At 35.8% G+C, this 15,938-nt stretch overlaps 1 protein-coding gene across 14 annotated transcripts in view; it reads left to right on the top strand.

The window, feature by feature from the left end:
- Snap91 (synaptosome associated protein 91) overlaps window positions 1–6,428 on the top strand; it is a 120,603-nt gene extending 114,175 nt beyond the window's left edge. For 9 of the 14 annotated variants that reach the window (XM_033763365.1, XM_010631153.2, XM_010631150.2 and 6 more), the window contains 2 exons: window positions 2,903–3,005; window positions 5,015–6,427. In XM_033763365.1, the coding sequence (XP_033619256.1) occupies window positions 2,903–2,995 (93 nt within the window). In that variant the 3' untranslated portion in view covers window positions 2,996–3,005; window positions 5,015–6,427. Of the gene's footprint in view, window positions 1–2,902; window positions 3,006–5,014 lie in introns of all 14 variants that reach the window. The other 5 variants (XM_033763368.1, XM_010631157.2, XM_010631156.2 and 2 more) reach the window with 1 other exon arrangement.
- Window positions 6,429–15,938: the final 9,510 nt, after the last annotated feature.

Below are 15,938 nucleotides of genomic sequence, written 5' to 3'. Positions count from 1 at the left end.
TAAAAATCCTCTTCAGACACCTCCACAAAATTGGGAATCCCCAAGGCCACCCTCGTTTCAGACCAGATGGCTATAAATTTGAGGTTTTTAATGACCACCATTACAGTTAGAATTACAAAGCTCAAGGATATGCTAAATTTATAATCACCTATTATTGGATTAAAAGGATGCAGATTAGATGAAGCTAAAGGAAGAGACAGTGGGTGATGTGGGAGTGTTCTAAGAATGAAGCTTCTTTGTCTTCGGAGATGTGTTTCCCCCCTGGTATCGGTGTTTGACAACACAAACAGTATTATCAGAAAGGTCACTCTAGAGTTATTTATTAAGGCTTCATTACACAGGTAAAATTGATCGAATTTTGCCCATGAGTTGAAGTCCATCTTAAACTCTCTGCCTGCAGATTAGGCTGGTTTTACTTGGCCTGCAGACCCAACAACCATCTAATCATTTGGTTGGTCTGCTTACAAGACTAGTCTCTGAGTCACCTTATTAGCATAAACTATGAAACCCCACACACACTAGCCCCATGAGTCACTTTGTTGATTTAAACTATCCAGTGGGTTTCAGGAACCCACGACCAGGATTAACAAACATTCTTGTCTCTCAGGAAAGCATTAAAATTTAGATTACCTACTAGGGTCCAAGACAAAGGGAAAACCTGTCTAGGCGTGGCCCAATTCCTTGCTATACCATGTGCTGCCTCCTCCATTTACAATGAAGCTGAAAGACTCTGTTGAACTGCTTTGCTGCTGATACTACTAGTCATACTGATGAGTCACCCTTTCTTGATTTCTCTGGCAAGGTAGAGGTATATTTGGAATCAAATTGCTTTTCACCATGAGAAATTGACTTGGATAGAATCAGAACACCAAATTATAACTTTAGTAGCTGTATGCTGAGCAAACTAAACCAAACAGCTCCAATAACATTTAATGATGTTAGTAAATGGTTTCACTCCTGAAATATTTTTAACTTACCAAATTGGCATTTATATCACCATATCCAGAGCATACTTACTCTGAATTTTCTGAGTATGTTTTAAGCCCTTTGCCTCCTTGATCCATCTCTAAATTCCTTCTCCATGCATTTCCAAAATTTGCTTTCACCTTCTTCACTCTGACTGCTCCAAAGCATAGTAACCAAGGCAAGCAAATGGTGAGTATTAAAATGTGAAATGTGTTTAGAATGTGAAAAGCCCCAGATCTAGCAGCCTTCCCATTCCACTGGCTTCAGGACAGGTTTTCTGTTCTGCTTGGCACTAATGAACCCTGCATCCTGTTATTTAGTAAGGTGTGAGGAAGGTTTGGGGCCTACTGGTTGGGATAGCTTTAACTTTTATATACTTAAATTTAAGATGGATCCCATTTTTTGTGTTTCCTTTATGATTGAGTATATCTGTGAATATTTAACACCTCTTTTTTAAAAAAGAAGAACGTTTTTGTTTTAATGAAAGAATGTTTATTAAGATTTTTGAAAATCTTATTTGGTATGCTAAAAGCTTTAGAAATAAATTGAAGTAATTTTTACTTTAGGCAAATGTTTTATACTATACCAATTTTGGCATCAATTGTTTGCCTAATTTGAAGAATAAAAATGAGAACTAGATGATATGATAAAATGCATTGGCTTAAAAATTGAATTTATAGTAAGTCAGGGAATGGCATGTCATATTTGTATAAGTTTTGGACCCTGTTTTCCATATCAAAGAAACTGCATAACTATCCTGAAGAATAAAATAAGCATTAGCTTTTATCTTCATAATACAAAGCAACTTTTTATCACTGATGCCTGGACTATACCATTGTTCTTTAACTGTTTGACAGCATATGATTTTTTCATCTCACCTAATTATTAATTATAGGCCAATTCTTGATTTCCTTCCAAGTAATTTTAAGTTTTACATGTACTTGTTCTCATTATCTCTATAAAGCATTTTCTCTGTTTTTCAATGGGGAATTGGACTGATAAATGATGCAGTCAGTCCGTAGTTTCTAAACATAGGTACAAATTTCATGCTCCTTACTCCTGGAAACTTGATTACCAAGCAAATAAAATCATCAACTCCTGCCTCACAGTCATTACCTTACAAGCAAAGAAGATTAATTAGACTCAAACGGTGGGTGTCAACTATTACGCAAGAGAAACTACATGAGATTTTTCAAGTCCTTTATCCTGACATCCCTTACAAGACCTGATCCCATAAGTTATTTCTGTGATTTAAGTATTGGTCACTAGCAGCAAAATAAATGATTTGTTCCTTTTTCTGCAAGTCCAGCATAGTTTGTTCATGAGACTAGGGTTTAGTGACATTTGTGACTAAGAAGCTGCTTGCTCATCTAAAAAAACAGTGCTTTAAATGTGGCTTTCACTTTAAATAATTTATATGAAATTCTAACATATTTAGCTAAGAATTTTAAATAATTTCTTAGGTGGCTATCTGTAAACTTTCCTTTTAATCTCCCTTCACACTCACACTTACTCTTAGAAAAGCCATTTAAACTTTTGCATTAATCTAGTGGCACTATCTCAAAGTAAAAATGCTTTTGTCTAGAAAAATTTATTGCTTTTTGTATGTTTGTTTTACTGTATATTCATAACATCTTTATGTGACTAGTATTTCATATCTTACCTAACTCATATCCATATTGTTCTACCAGAGTCCCCAACTTTTACTTTGGCTAAATCTGAAAGTCAAATAATATCAAGAAAGCCAATTATTCAAAGTATATTTTACTACTCCAAAATAAAGCAACACTGTGACTAAGGAGAACAAAGTAGATTTTTTTAACTTTTAGCCCTCTATTCTTCTGCATGTTTGTTTTCTGTGATACACGTTCTGCCTAATGCTTATCTTTCTCTGCTTTCTATTTCTGCTCTTTGGAACTGGCTTTTTCCCCGTTAGCTTTCTCCAAGCCCTACACCTGCCACTCAGAGTCCCAAGAAACCTCCAGCAAAGGACCCATTAGCGGATCTTAACATCAAGGATTTCTTGTAAACAATTTAAGGTATCTAATACAGAGCTTTTCCTGTGGGCTTGTAATAATGACCTATGTAATGCTTAGCTATTTCATATATTTTTTATTTCTGTATTTTAAATAGCTGTATATAATAATAATTTGAATTTTAAGAGTTTTAAAATTTATAACAAAGCCATCTTTATCAATAATTTGTATTCAATCTTGCAAATTTATAAAGCTTAAAGGGAAAGAAAGCTCCAATTTGCCCTTACTCTGGAAAGCAGAGATGATAGTGATAAAGAAAAAAGTTGCCCAATCTACCTAATAAATTGGAAGCATACTACGTTAGTACATGATGACTAGACTTTATAAAAGGCTAACATTTATAATATTGCATCTAGAAACCACCTAAGAATATATTTTGCAGAGGAATATTTTTGTTTTGTTTTTCTTTATTTTGTCGTATAAAGTAAACCTTATATTTTTACCCTTGGTGTTCCTCATTTTTTTGTTTGTTTGTTTATTTGTTTGTTTTTTCTTCAGTACTGGAGATTGAGCCCAGGGCCTTCAAACTGAGCTACATCTCCAGCCCCCTTTTTATTTTTTTATTTTGAGACAAGATCTTTCTAATTTTTCCAAGCTGGACTCAAAACACTTCAATCTTCCTGCCTCACCCTCCCAGAGTGCTGGCATTATAGGCTTCTGCCACCATGCCCACCTTCCTTTGCATTTATTTCTTCAAGAAGAATTTTAAATTTCTAATACTCTAGTTTTAAGTTTCATAAATTTCATTTACAAAACAATTTATAATGAACTTATGAGAAAAAACCTGATAGATGAAGAAAATTTACTGTTAACCCCAGCACTTAACATGATGCGTAGGTTCTTTACAAATGCTTGATGATACTGCTTTTCATTTTTTCACATCTACTTTCACATCTTTTCAGTAAATCAAAACACATAAGCAAAAATAGATATTTTTTACTCTATTTTTTAGCTAAAAGAACTAAATGATTTGTCCGGGATCTTGCAGGAAGAATGGTAGAAATGTAGAAACTTTTGGACCACATTCCATGAGGAAAGAGTATTACCTTAGCTATTATCCCTTAGTGTTACTTCATCACGTTTATTAAAACTTTCTCTAATGCCTACTGATATTTTTGTCAAATCTTTTTTATGATTTTTTAATATAAGAGAAATAATGTATCATCTTAGGCCTTGACATCTCAACAAGTAATTTCTCCCCATGCCCAACTTGTCTGTTCCACTTTGGATTGGGCTGATGTAGGCATAACTCAGACCATGAGCACTTACTTTGAAACAATTAAAGTGTGAGGAATAAACAAGGAAACTCCACGGAGCAGCCTTTCATCCACTTCTTGGTATATACTACTGTCATCACATCCAAGAACTTTGATAAGCACCAAAAACAAAGATGCTTTAGGGAGGGTTCTCCACCCACCCCACCCCCATTCACAGCCCAGACAGACATAGATGATTTTATGAGAAAGAGGTGCCATCATGGCTAAGCCTTGTGACCTCAAGAAAGGTTTCCTGACTAAAATGACCTGCGAACAAAGTGGAATGTGGTGTGAGAGAAGGCATTAGGCACCCACGCTCTCTCCCTTCTCTTCCTCACTTGGTCAACTATTCACTAAGTGATTCACTGAGCACTGTAACTGAACAAAAACAAAAAATAATGGAAGTTACTGCCATAGCACATTTTTTATTGCCCCTTCTTAAAATTTAGCTGTTCTTAATTGATACTGAGTATCTTATGACTAAGATTTCTAATAAGTGTCTAAATTTCTCAATTTTGCTAAATACCATTTTTTTTCTAAAATGAAACTATAAATAGAAAAAAAAATTAAAGTTTCCAGGCTGAAATTTTAAGCTTATTTTAAAGAATTTTGAAAAGTCTGTAAGTATGAATTTGCTAACACAGAAATCTTTTGTGTAAAGGTGTTTGAATAACTCTTAAGTAAAATTTGGGATGTAAAATGTTCAAGGTGTATGTAATAGTCTGCTTAGTAACCCAAATACTTTTTTCTTTACAGCTGCAATTTTTGTGACTGAATAGGAGAAATGAGATGAATTTGGAGACTTCAAATAAGATTGATGCTCAGAGTTTCAAAGTGAGCCACCAGTACCAAACCCAATGCTTACTCATAACTTCTCTTCCAAAACATGTAGCACAGCTGTGAAAGTGAACATTAGGAATGTGTACTACCTTAGCTGTTATCCCTACTCTCAAAATTGTAGTGTATTTGGGTTACTTGTGTGTTGTATGATGTAACCAATGAATGAATGTTTCCGATACCTTTAGTGCTTTTTTGGACCTTGGCCATGGATGGGTGGCACAGATTTTGTATGGTGAGCCATTTGGAAAGATGTGTCTGTGTTTCTGAAGGTGTTGATGTATATATACCTTTTGGAAAAACCCTGAACTCTCCCCATCTCAATCCTCTTTTCTTCTGTATCTCTGTTACAAGGGTAATGTGATAATATCAGATAGTAAGAAAAACACTCTTAAATAGACAAAACTGTTTTTGGTGTGGGTACATTTTTCCAACCACAGAAATTTCAACTGTTGTGAGAAATGTTTATTTTTGTGGCACTGTATATGTTAAGAAATTTTATTTTAAAAAATATAAAGGTTAACGGCCATAATAAATATTTCTCCTTGAAGCTACCTTATCAAGAATGAAAAATTATATGGAAAGAATTCCATATTTATCACTGCTATATTAAAATATATATTTTAATTATATTTGACAGGTTTTGCATCTAAATTGACCTATTTATTCATTCTTGATTAAATGCACTGAAAAGTAAGGGTCCATTTCTATCATGTCCATGAAAATGCAATTAGAGATGTACTATTTAAGTGATTATGAAAGCACCCCAAGATATATCTGTAATTTAAAGAATACTACAAATATTTTTACTTCTCTGTGGGTTTTATGTACATCTGTTCATTTAGTATTTCTTTGTGTATTCTGTAGACTAGTGTTTTTTCATCCTTCAATTGAGCTCAAAGTAGTTTTTGTTGTACCATTGTGATTAGAATTTAAACTAATTCAGAAAATTGTATCCTTTACTGTACATACTGTATTCTTTGATTTTTTAATTTGTTGTCATACTGTCTGTGCTGATGGCTTGGCTTAAGATTTTGATGCATATATGAGGTCACTGTTGATCAGTGTTGCTAGTGGCTTGGCAGCTCTTCGTAAAAGCATATTGGGTTGGAAAGGCATTTGCCTATTTTTCAAATTATTTAATAGGTGTATGGTACCATTTAAAAGTGGTTGTATCTGAATTTACTGTGGGGATAACATACACTGTAATGGGGAAAATTACCTAAAACCAATTTCAAAATGGCTTTTCTTTGTATTTCAGTTTAAAAACCCAGTGCATGTACGCCCTCTGAGATGCAATAAACACCTTGAACAAAGAAAATGCAAATACAACTCTTTTCTGTTTGATAACATTTTAGGAAAAGGATCTGTGGCAAATGACATGCACAGCGTACACAAAATACTGAGAATTTTTAAATATTTGAGAAATGCTATCTATAACAGTATAAGTTCATTTATTTTGCCATAAATTTTAAAAGGGAAAAAGCAACTTTAATGAGCTGTCACTAAGTCTGAGATCCCATTGCTGCTGCCAACTAAGCTGAAGTTCCATATTCCAAAATGCATGTTTACTTTTAGGGTAAAGTTTGTTTTAAAACATGTAATTAAAGTCTTGTTATAGTTTTCATAAGAATCTTCTTTAGAATATGAAAAATAATATGCCTTTTAATTCTAGTTTAAAAACATACTTGCATGCATATTACTCTCACACAAACTGTAGATTAGTCTATTTTAGTAAAATTGAATGACTTTAACCCTTTAGCTAGAGAGTTGTAACAGCTCAACAAGTAGTCCAGTCCAGGGATGAAGGGGACAGTTCAGTGCCCCCCACCACTGCAAAAAGTTCATGCCCGCCCAGTATGTGCAGCATGTTCAGTAACCCCCACCACTGGGAAAAGAAAAGTCCTATCTCAAATATAAGTATTTTCCATATGAAATATATTTTATGTATCTATTTTTAAATTGCCTTTCCCTTAGTTACCTAAAATTTATATTTTAAAATTGTTTGAAATAGTTGATAGTTTCTTTTTTTGTTTGTTTGTTTTTTTCCATCCTGGGCATTGAACCCAGGATCTCACTAAATTGCCCAGGCTGGCCCTGAGCTCAAAATCCTCCTGCCTTAGTGTCTTAATTATCTGGGATTACAGGTATGTGCTATCAAGTGTGGCTTGTAGTATGATTTTACAGATTTCAGTTTGACTAGATAAAGTTTTGTGGTCACATTGTAGTAAAATCTGTTTTAGGTCGTAAAAAATTTTAAAGTTAATATTACATTATTTTTAAGCTGATTTTCCGCATTGAATGGCTCATGCAGTATAAATTCTTATGAGCTATATGAATGTTAGTTAAAAATCAGACATTAGGAGCTGGGTGTGGGGGCACACGCCTGTAATCCCAGCACTTGGCAGGCTGATGCAGGAGGATTGCTATGAGTTCGAGACCAGCCTGGGCTACATAGTGAGTTCCAATCCAGGTCAGCCTCTACTACATAGTGAGACCCTGTCTCAAAAAAACCAAAAAATCAGACATTAGGACCTTTCTGTGGAAAGATTATGTCCATGTAGGAGAACGGTCTATGTGAGATACTGGATGAGGTCCTCTAAGTACTGAAAAGACTAACCTCCTGGGATCATTTTTAGGACAGGTCCAGTTTACCCATGGTGCTCTTCTACCGGGTGAGTATTTAGGTGCTGTTTTTACCTATCTCTCTGGCCTCACATCTGCCTCAGCCCACCTTCCACATACCTCCACACACCACATACACACAGTTCCATGTACGACCACTGTTAATCCAAGGGGATACTGGGCACTGTGCTGGCCCACACAGGGCCTGTTGCTTGAAATTTCCTTCCTGACTGTGCCAAGACTCTGCATTCTACCTCTACCCTCTACATTTTCCTCAGACCACAGCCTTCACCCGCCTTGTGGTACTTAACACATTGCATTATAATCAGCAAGTGTCAACTGTTGGGCCATTCTGAGCCTCAAAGGCAGGAAATACCTCCTCCTGTTCCTCAATGACTGGCACTTCTGGAGATGCCAGGTAAGTACATGAGAAATGAACTCAAGTCTATCGGTTTTTAGGGTTCTCCACTGACCTGAACACTGGCGGGCTACTGTTGTATTTCTCGTTACTAAAAAATAACCTTCATATAGTGCATTTCTTTCCAAATGTAGAGTTGTTTTTTATTTTTAACTGACAAATCATAATTATACCTATGGGGGGGTACATTGTGGTGTTAAGATATATGTATCCAATGTGGAATAATTAAATCAAGCTAAGCAACATATCCATCACCTCATAAACTTATTTTTTGTTGAGAAAACATTTAGAATTTATTCTCCCATGATAAGTATATGAGGCAGTACATATGTATTTACTTTAATTTAGCCATTCTGCAGTGTATGCATATTTCAAAACATCATGTTTGAAATTTATAACATTTTTGTCAATTTAAACATTAAAAACCAAAACCAAAAAAATTCTTAGTAATTTAAAAATGTGTAATACCTTATTATTACCTAAAGTTAACATGCTGTGTAATAGATCTCAAAAATTTATTTCTCCTAAACTGAAACTTTGCATTTCCCATCCTCACCTCCCAGCTTCTGATAGTCACTGTTCTACTATGTGCGTTTGACTTCTTTTTTATTCTGCATGCAAGTGATACGATGTGATTTTTTTTCTTTGCTTGGCATATTTCACTTGCTGGATCATGTGGTGGTTCTATTTTGTTAGTTTTAATAGTTCTTTGTCAGCACATTTAAATAGTATTCACACCTATTAAATACTCATCCTGATTTAAATATTTGAATCATTTTTTATATGTTGTGACAATGGCAAGGGTTTAACTGTCTATGAACATAATAGCCTCATGACCACCACTATTATTTGTTGAGCACTTTTCCAAATGCCTATCTCCAGTGCCCCCGCGTTACTTTTTTAAGTAATTTGGGCTTATTTAGGATTATGTGTCCTGCCTCAGGCTACACTGAAGGGAATCTCTGCTCAAACACCCACTGTCAGTTTAGGCAAGGAACTAAACTTCTCTAAACTGAAGTTTTCTCATCTGGGAAATGGGGAAGATTTCTATCTCTGTATGCATTATTAAGTGAGATAATGAGTGGAAAATGCTTGGCACAAAGTAGTACTCAGTAAATGTTGCTGGGTTTTTAAAAATTATTATGATTGTTTATTATAGATTTTGTTCTCTTTTTTCCTATAAATTTAAGACTACTAAAGGATAAAAGAGACAAAAGTATTAAAATAGTAATTGATCATAATATTCCTTAATAACTCACAGTCACCAGGAGTACTAAATGTGTTTTAAAATATGGTGAATGTGTCTGTTCCACAGATAAACACATTTATTCAACACAGAGCAGGCATGTTGTACCACCAGCTGGGAGAGGGTATCTGGACCAGCCACAAACAGCCTCCAGCACAGAGGTTACACTCCATTTTCTGGAGCCTCCTTCTTAGATACAGTCCCCAATATCTAATGACAGCTTTAAGAACATAAATAAGTGATAATAATGGATGTGTTTGGCCAGTGACAGAATTGAAAGTGTTCCTACTTGGAAATCAAAAGTTTGATGAGTGAACTCTGTGTATTGACAATGATGTTTTTAACCAAGAACTATTTAGTGATGAATTAAACTGATGTGAGAGATGCTACTGAAGATAAAAATATCTAGAGTTAACATTACAGTGTGGTGCAGGCTGCAGCCATCAGAGTTGGAGGATGGAGATAATGTTGAGCAAGTCTGTGCTGCAAGAACTATAGCACGTAACAGCAGCAAGGCCTGTAGATAGCAACCCATGAAAGAGCAAGGCCTACAAAGATGTCCTTACTGATGAGAAAATCACCTCGTAATGATCATATCTGCCACTAAACCAGTATTTAACACTACATTACCTTCCAACAGCCAACATCCTTATGGTTCATCTCTCTCCTTTGGCCCAGGAAATATCTTTGGGATGTATTAATTAGTTTTATAACTCATCATTGTATTTTTAAAGCCTAAACAAGAAATTAAACCTTACAGTCTGAAATACTGTATAAATAACGTCCCACGAAAAGCTGAAGTTACTTTTTAAAACCATCTGTACTTTGGGACATGTGGATTTTTAAATTATTGAAAGACAGGTAATAGAATTATGATCATACATGTAATATTTCACCTGTAAATGTAGGATCAGATTTTCACAAATTCAGATCTCTCATATCTCTCAAGGTTAAAAAAAAATATGGCTTCAAAGTTAAGTTGTAAAAGCATTTCATTTAGAGCACAAAAAGATACACTTGCTGTTTGCCAGAACAAAGTATAATTACTGGTTATGTATTAATGAGTTAATTATAGAACCACATAATTTTTAAAACTGTCATTGCTTTCCTTAAGTATGGATGTTGTCAAGCTTTTAATGGAAATATAGCACTTTTTAACATACATGTGTAAGGGTGAGTTCATTATCTCCTTCTTGTGTCTAGTTTTTCTGTCTTGATTGTGGTCTCACTACCTAGTCTCCCCAGTCAAGAGTGTGTGTGTCATGACACCCTCAACTCTTGTCTCCTGCATTCAGTAGCTACATAATACACCAAGCATTCCGCCGTCTCTGTGCCTCACAGACCGCCCTCTCCTGCCATTCTCATTGCCATTTCCTTAGCACAGCAGCTCCAGCAGCCTCTTTATTGGGCTCTTTGTCTCTGATCTGTATCCAAACTCACTCCAGCCCAGGCTAAATGATGCTGCCAGGGGGTTTCCTCTCAAAATCCTACTTAACTGTATTATCCTGATTTTAAGACTTATATCAATGTCTGCCTGTTACGGGATTCCATTCAAGCCATCCCTAACCTAGTGCAGTGGTGGCAAACTATGGCACACATGCCCCAGTGGGCACACAGAGCCCTCGGAAGCCAAGTCGCCCCAGCAGCTAAACATCAGATAACAGTTCTTTTTCTAAACTAAGCCTCAGTACTCAGGTTTAATTGCAGGGATGACACTTCACAATAAATAAGTGGATTTTGGGTTGCATTTTGGGCACTTGGTCTCAAAGGTTCACCATCACTGACGTGGAACTTGGAGCCTCATTTCTTGCTATCCCTTACCACTAGGGGGGCACTATTTTCATGTAGCAATTTCAAAACACTGCAGTAAACACGCTGTAGTGTCACCTTTTCACAGCTTTCTACAGGCTCTTCCTAAGGACACATCTGTTCCCCTATGATAGGGTAGCAAGCTGCAACTCATTCTTCAAAACTCAACCTGTGTCACCTGTTCTGGGAAATCTTTTCATCATACCTGCCCACCCTGATAGAGCTGATTCCTTTCACTGTACTCCTTATAAATGTGCCTTATAAATATTTACTTTTTCTGTATGCATATCTGACTTCCTTACTAAATTGTGAATTATTTGAGAAGTGGTAGAATGTAGAACTTAAAAATCTATCCTAGGTGCCTAAGACTGAACTCAATAAAAACTTGTTGAACTATATTGATCAGTACTGTGAAATGGATTATAAATAAAAAGCAAATATAGTCTCTAATTTCTGGGAAGTAAATAAAATTGAATTTTGTCATTGATTTATAAATCAAACAATTAAGTGTTCTCTAATTTTACTTATTTCTTTTTTTTTTTTTCTACTAGGGATAAAACTCACCACCTTGGCACTTGTGAGGCAGGCGCGGTGCCACTGAGCTAAATCCCTAGCCCAGTTTTACTCATTTCTTATAGAAAAAGTATTAAAATTATATAAAATTTATTTACATTTTATATAAATACTGAAAAAAATGTTGTGCATGTATTTGATAGTTTATACCATCACTCATTTCCCAAAACTATTTAAAATGATTTACTAGGGGGAAAAGGGCAGGAAAAACAACCAACCTAGAAGAAAAAGCCATCATTGACAAGACAGCCACAAGAGGTTGAGATAATAATTCACTTAGAAAAGATAAGTTATGACAGGAATCTATCTATTGCCAAACCTTGTCTGACCATATAGTGGTACTTCGGTTCAAAAATTTAGTTTTTGGGCTGGGGATTTAGCTCAGTGGTGCTGCTGCCTTCCTTGCAAGCTCAAGGACCCGAGTTCAATCTCGGTACAAAAAATAAAATAAAATAAAATCTTTCCATCATTCTAGTTGCTTGAATCATGGAACAAATTCTGCAGCCAAAATCATGGAAAGAATTAAATTTGTGAACCAAGGTACCAGTGTAATTCCTTGGAGATCTTAATCAGACACAGATTTGTGAGGTCCACTCTTAGGGATTCCAGGGCCAATTTCAGGGGGCTCTGGAACCTGGGTTCCTAAATGCTCTTCAGTGATGGCAAACCTATGGCATACATGCCATAGCCGGCTGTTCCCACTGAAAGATTGACCATCACTGCTCTAAGTCATTTCTGTTGAAGCCAAATTTGAAAGTCAGTAGGCAGAGGAAACCTCTGAAATATCATATATTCACTGGGCCCACAGTATGATGCTGTATTTGTATGTTATACATGGTTCTACCGAAGAGAGACTTTTTAAATAACAATTGGAATGCCATAGAGTATTTTGCCTAAGAACTGAGAAAGTTAGTTACTAATCATAAAAAGTGCTCCTATGACATTAAGACATACTACTTTCCACCAAAACTTAAGCTGTTATTTGGCGGTACAGAGGCTGTTATTTGGGCCAGGGATGTAGCTCAGTGGTGCCACGCCTGCCTGGCAAGTGCAGGGTCTTGAATTCAACCCCTGGCACCAAAAAAACAAACAGATGCTGCTATTTGTGGGCTGATGATGGCTGAGGACATCTGTTCATAGAACCATATCACTTGCATACTGGTCTCATGAAGTGCCACAACTGCTCATTTGTTGGGTGCAATAGTGTCACTTATTTTTCTAGGCCACAAAGAAGGCCTTTTAAGTAAATGTTCTAAGTACAGTGGCAGAATACTAAATTCATTCCCCTCTCAAAAATACCACACTTCTACTGTTAGGCAATTGTTTGATAAAGTAATACTTTGGCAATAGAATCTAACTAAATATATTCTATTTTTAAAATGAAAAATAAATAGCATTTTTATAGATATTATAAAGATAATGTTTTAATTTAACAGTAGTGTCTTCTTTGATTGTTAACTAAAAATTTCTCTAATTGAACCAAGGTAGTCTTAAGGAAAAACAATCATGTGTCCTCTCCTCAACTTCCTCTTTGGTACTGTATACCCCAGCACATTTTTTTCTTCTATCTCTTGAGTTTATGTTGATTTGTGATCTGGAATCTGGGTTCAGAGTAGTTTAAATTCTAAGTAAAGCAAAAACTGTAAAACAAAATGTTTCGAGTTCCCTCACTCAGTGAAGGGGAGGGGCTAGTAAAGGAAAGATGCTTAGCACAGCAAGAAGCTTTCCTTCATTACTTTCCAGAAGGAGAAGCCGGATTACCCAGAAAGTCCCTGAATGGCTAATAGTCTATCTCTGAAATTAAAATTTCAAAGATTTCTTTTATCTGTGAGTAATGAAAGTAAAAATTATCCATTGCTTAGGGTGTTCACCTATAATCCCAGCACTCTGGGAGGCTGAGTCAGGACTGCAAGCATGGGCAATTTAGCAAGACCTTATCTCAAAAGTAAAAAGGGCTGGAGATACAGCTCAATCCCAAATACTGAAAAACAGTAAAATTATCCAGGAATGGTGACATGCCTGTAGTCCTAGCTACTTAGTAGGACTAAGTAGGAAAATTTCTTACTATCATGAGTTCTGAGGCCAGCATGATAGATTGCAAGACCCCACCTCAAAAAAAAAATCTAAGGGTGAAATTCTGTAACTCTGGGCTTCATTCATTGCTGAGGTCCAGAAATGTGCCTGACCTCATTCCTATGTTCACGCCTGTCCTCCATAGTGATGATATTAAGAGATGGGACCTCAGTAAGATGGCTAGGTCCTGAGTGATTCCCTGCTCATAAGTAGGATTATTCCCCTTGTAGAAGGGCCTGAGGGCATTTGTTCAGCTCCCATCACATGAAGATGGAGCAGGAAGTTATCATCTGTGAAGAGCAGGCCCTCAGTAGACACTGAATCAGTGACACTTTTACCCTGGACAGTTTCCCAAACTGTGAGAAATCAGGTTCTGCAGTTTATAAAATCTCAGGCTAAAGTATTTTGTTATTGTGCCCAAATGGACTAAGACAGTTACACGTACACCTAAATATTTTTCAAAATGAACTAAGAAGCATATCAAAAAGAAAAAAATTTTTTTAAAGTTGTTTCTGCTCATATCCACCTGAGCAAGAAAAAAAGGAAATGTCATTTAGGTAAAGGGGGAAAAATATACAATTTTAAACCTTACTTATTTTGTAAAGTCATTTGAAATCAACCAGTGACAAGATTCTCAAAGCAGTAAGTCAGTATAGTCCTTCGGACATAGAAGACATATAAGTGTGAGAATGGTTAGCTAAGTGAGTCCGATTTAACTTTCAAATCTTACAAGCATAACAGAAAAAGTATGTGAAACAAAATCTTCTGATTAATACAGTACGGTTTAGTGGTCATTAAAAATTTCATACAAGATTCACGATTTTTTAGTAACGAACATGAGAGATTCAACAAAACTATAAATCAAGTGAACAAAATTTTGTATTTTTGAAAAGTACATTAGAAAGGAAGTTTGTTATCATACATAATCCCTAGGTACATGGGAGGCTGAGGCCAGAGGGTCACAAATTTGGAACTAGCCTGGGTTATGTAGTAAGACCCTGTCTAAAAGAAAACAAGTTTATTGGCTAATGATTTTAAGAAAATACATATTAACCTTAAGCACCAAACTACTGTAGTAAGAATGCTGTTATTCAGAATATACTCAAATCGCAGAAATTACATCTGAAGAATCTTGAAGATGATGTGTGTTTACAAGTGTATAAAAATGCACAATTCACCTGAAATACTTTTGGTTGCAGTGATCCTATAGCTGTTTCTCCCCCCAAAATAAAATGACCAAAGTTTTTGTGTCTATAGCTCTAATCCATTAGAAGCAATAATAAAATACTTAGCAGTGAGATTTACTTAGAGTAAAATAGATCTTTATTTTGTTCCTTTGGTCCTGGGGATCGAACTCTGGACCTTGCACTTGTGAGGCAGGTGCCAGAACCATTGAGCTAAATCCCCGACCACTTTTTAAAGAAATGAGTTACCACTTGCTAAAACTCTTTAAGTAAAACATATATTCAGATACTGTAAGAGTTATAACTGATTAAAGGATTTTTATTGAGTTTAACAAAATTACAAAAGAATATGCATTATGTTGAATTTCAGGTATTTGGAGAACTATTTATAAAATATATCACTTATGATAATCTAATCAAATACTTCTTTGCATACTAATCAAGGGTGTAATCTCTCATGTTGACATATCTAAAAAATAATCATTAAAATAAATTTGTGCCCTGGCAAAAGTCAGAGCTGGGTGTATCTTGAAAGAAGGGGATGTAGCCAGGAAGAGCAGACCAAAAATCAGGCCTCTAATTCCTGCATTTTAGGGTGTACTAGATTACAGGTCAGTAAAACTCCTTAAGCACAGTGCCCTGAACTAACTCCCTTTTATAGCCATTCTGCAAACATTTGCTGAATTCAAGAACTTTGTATTGATGCCCACTCTGCATTTTGCCCAAGGAGAGCTACTGACCTCTTCCTGCTTATGCCACGTTAGCTAGACTGTGCAGCCTTCATCCCTAATGAAGATAACCAGAACTTACTTTCAAAAGTTTTATTTGTAGCAGGCCATGGTGGTGCACACCTGTAATCTCAGCACTCAGAAGGCTGATCCAGAAGGATTGTGGCAAGTTTAAAAAGCCAGCCTA

The sequence above is a fragment of the Fukomys damarensis genome, unplaced genomic scaffold (assembly GCF_012274545.1).
Source record: "Fukomys damarensis isolate Sample0158 unplaced genomic scaffold, DMR_v1.0_HiC HiC_scaffold_14, whole genome shotgun sequence".
Classification (NCBI taxonomy): domain Eukaryota; kingdom Metazoa; phylum Chordata; class Mammalia; order Rodentia; family Bathyergidae; genus Fukomys; species Fukomys damarensis.
This window is presented reverse-complemented; position numbering and strand designations above follow the sequence as displayed.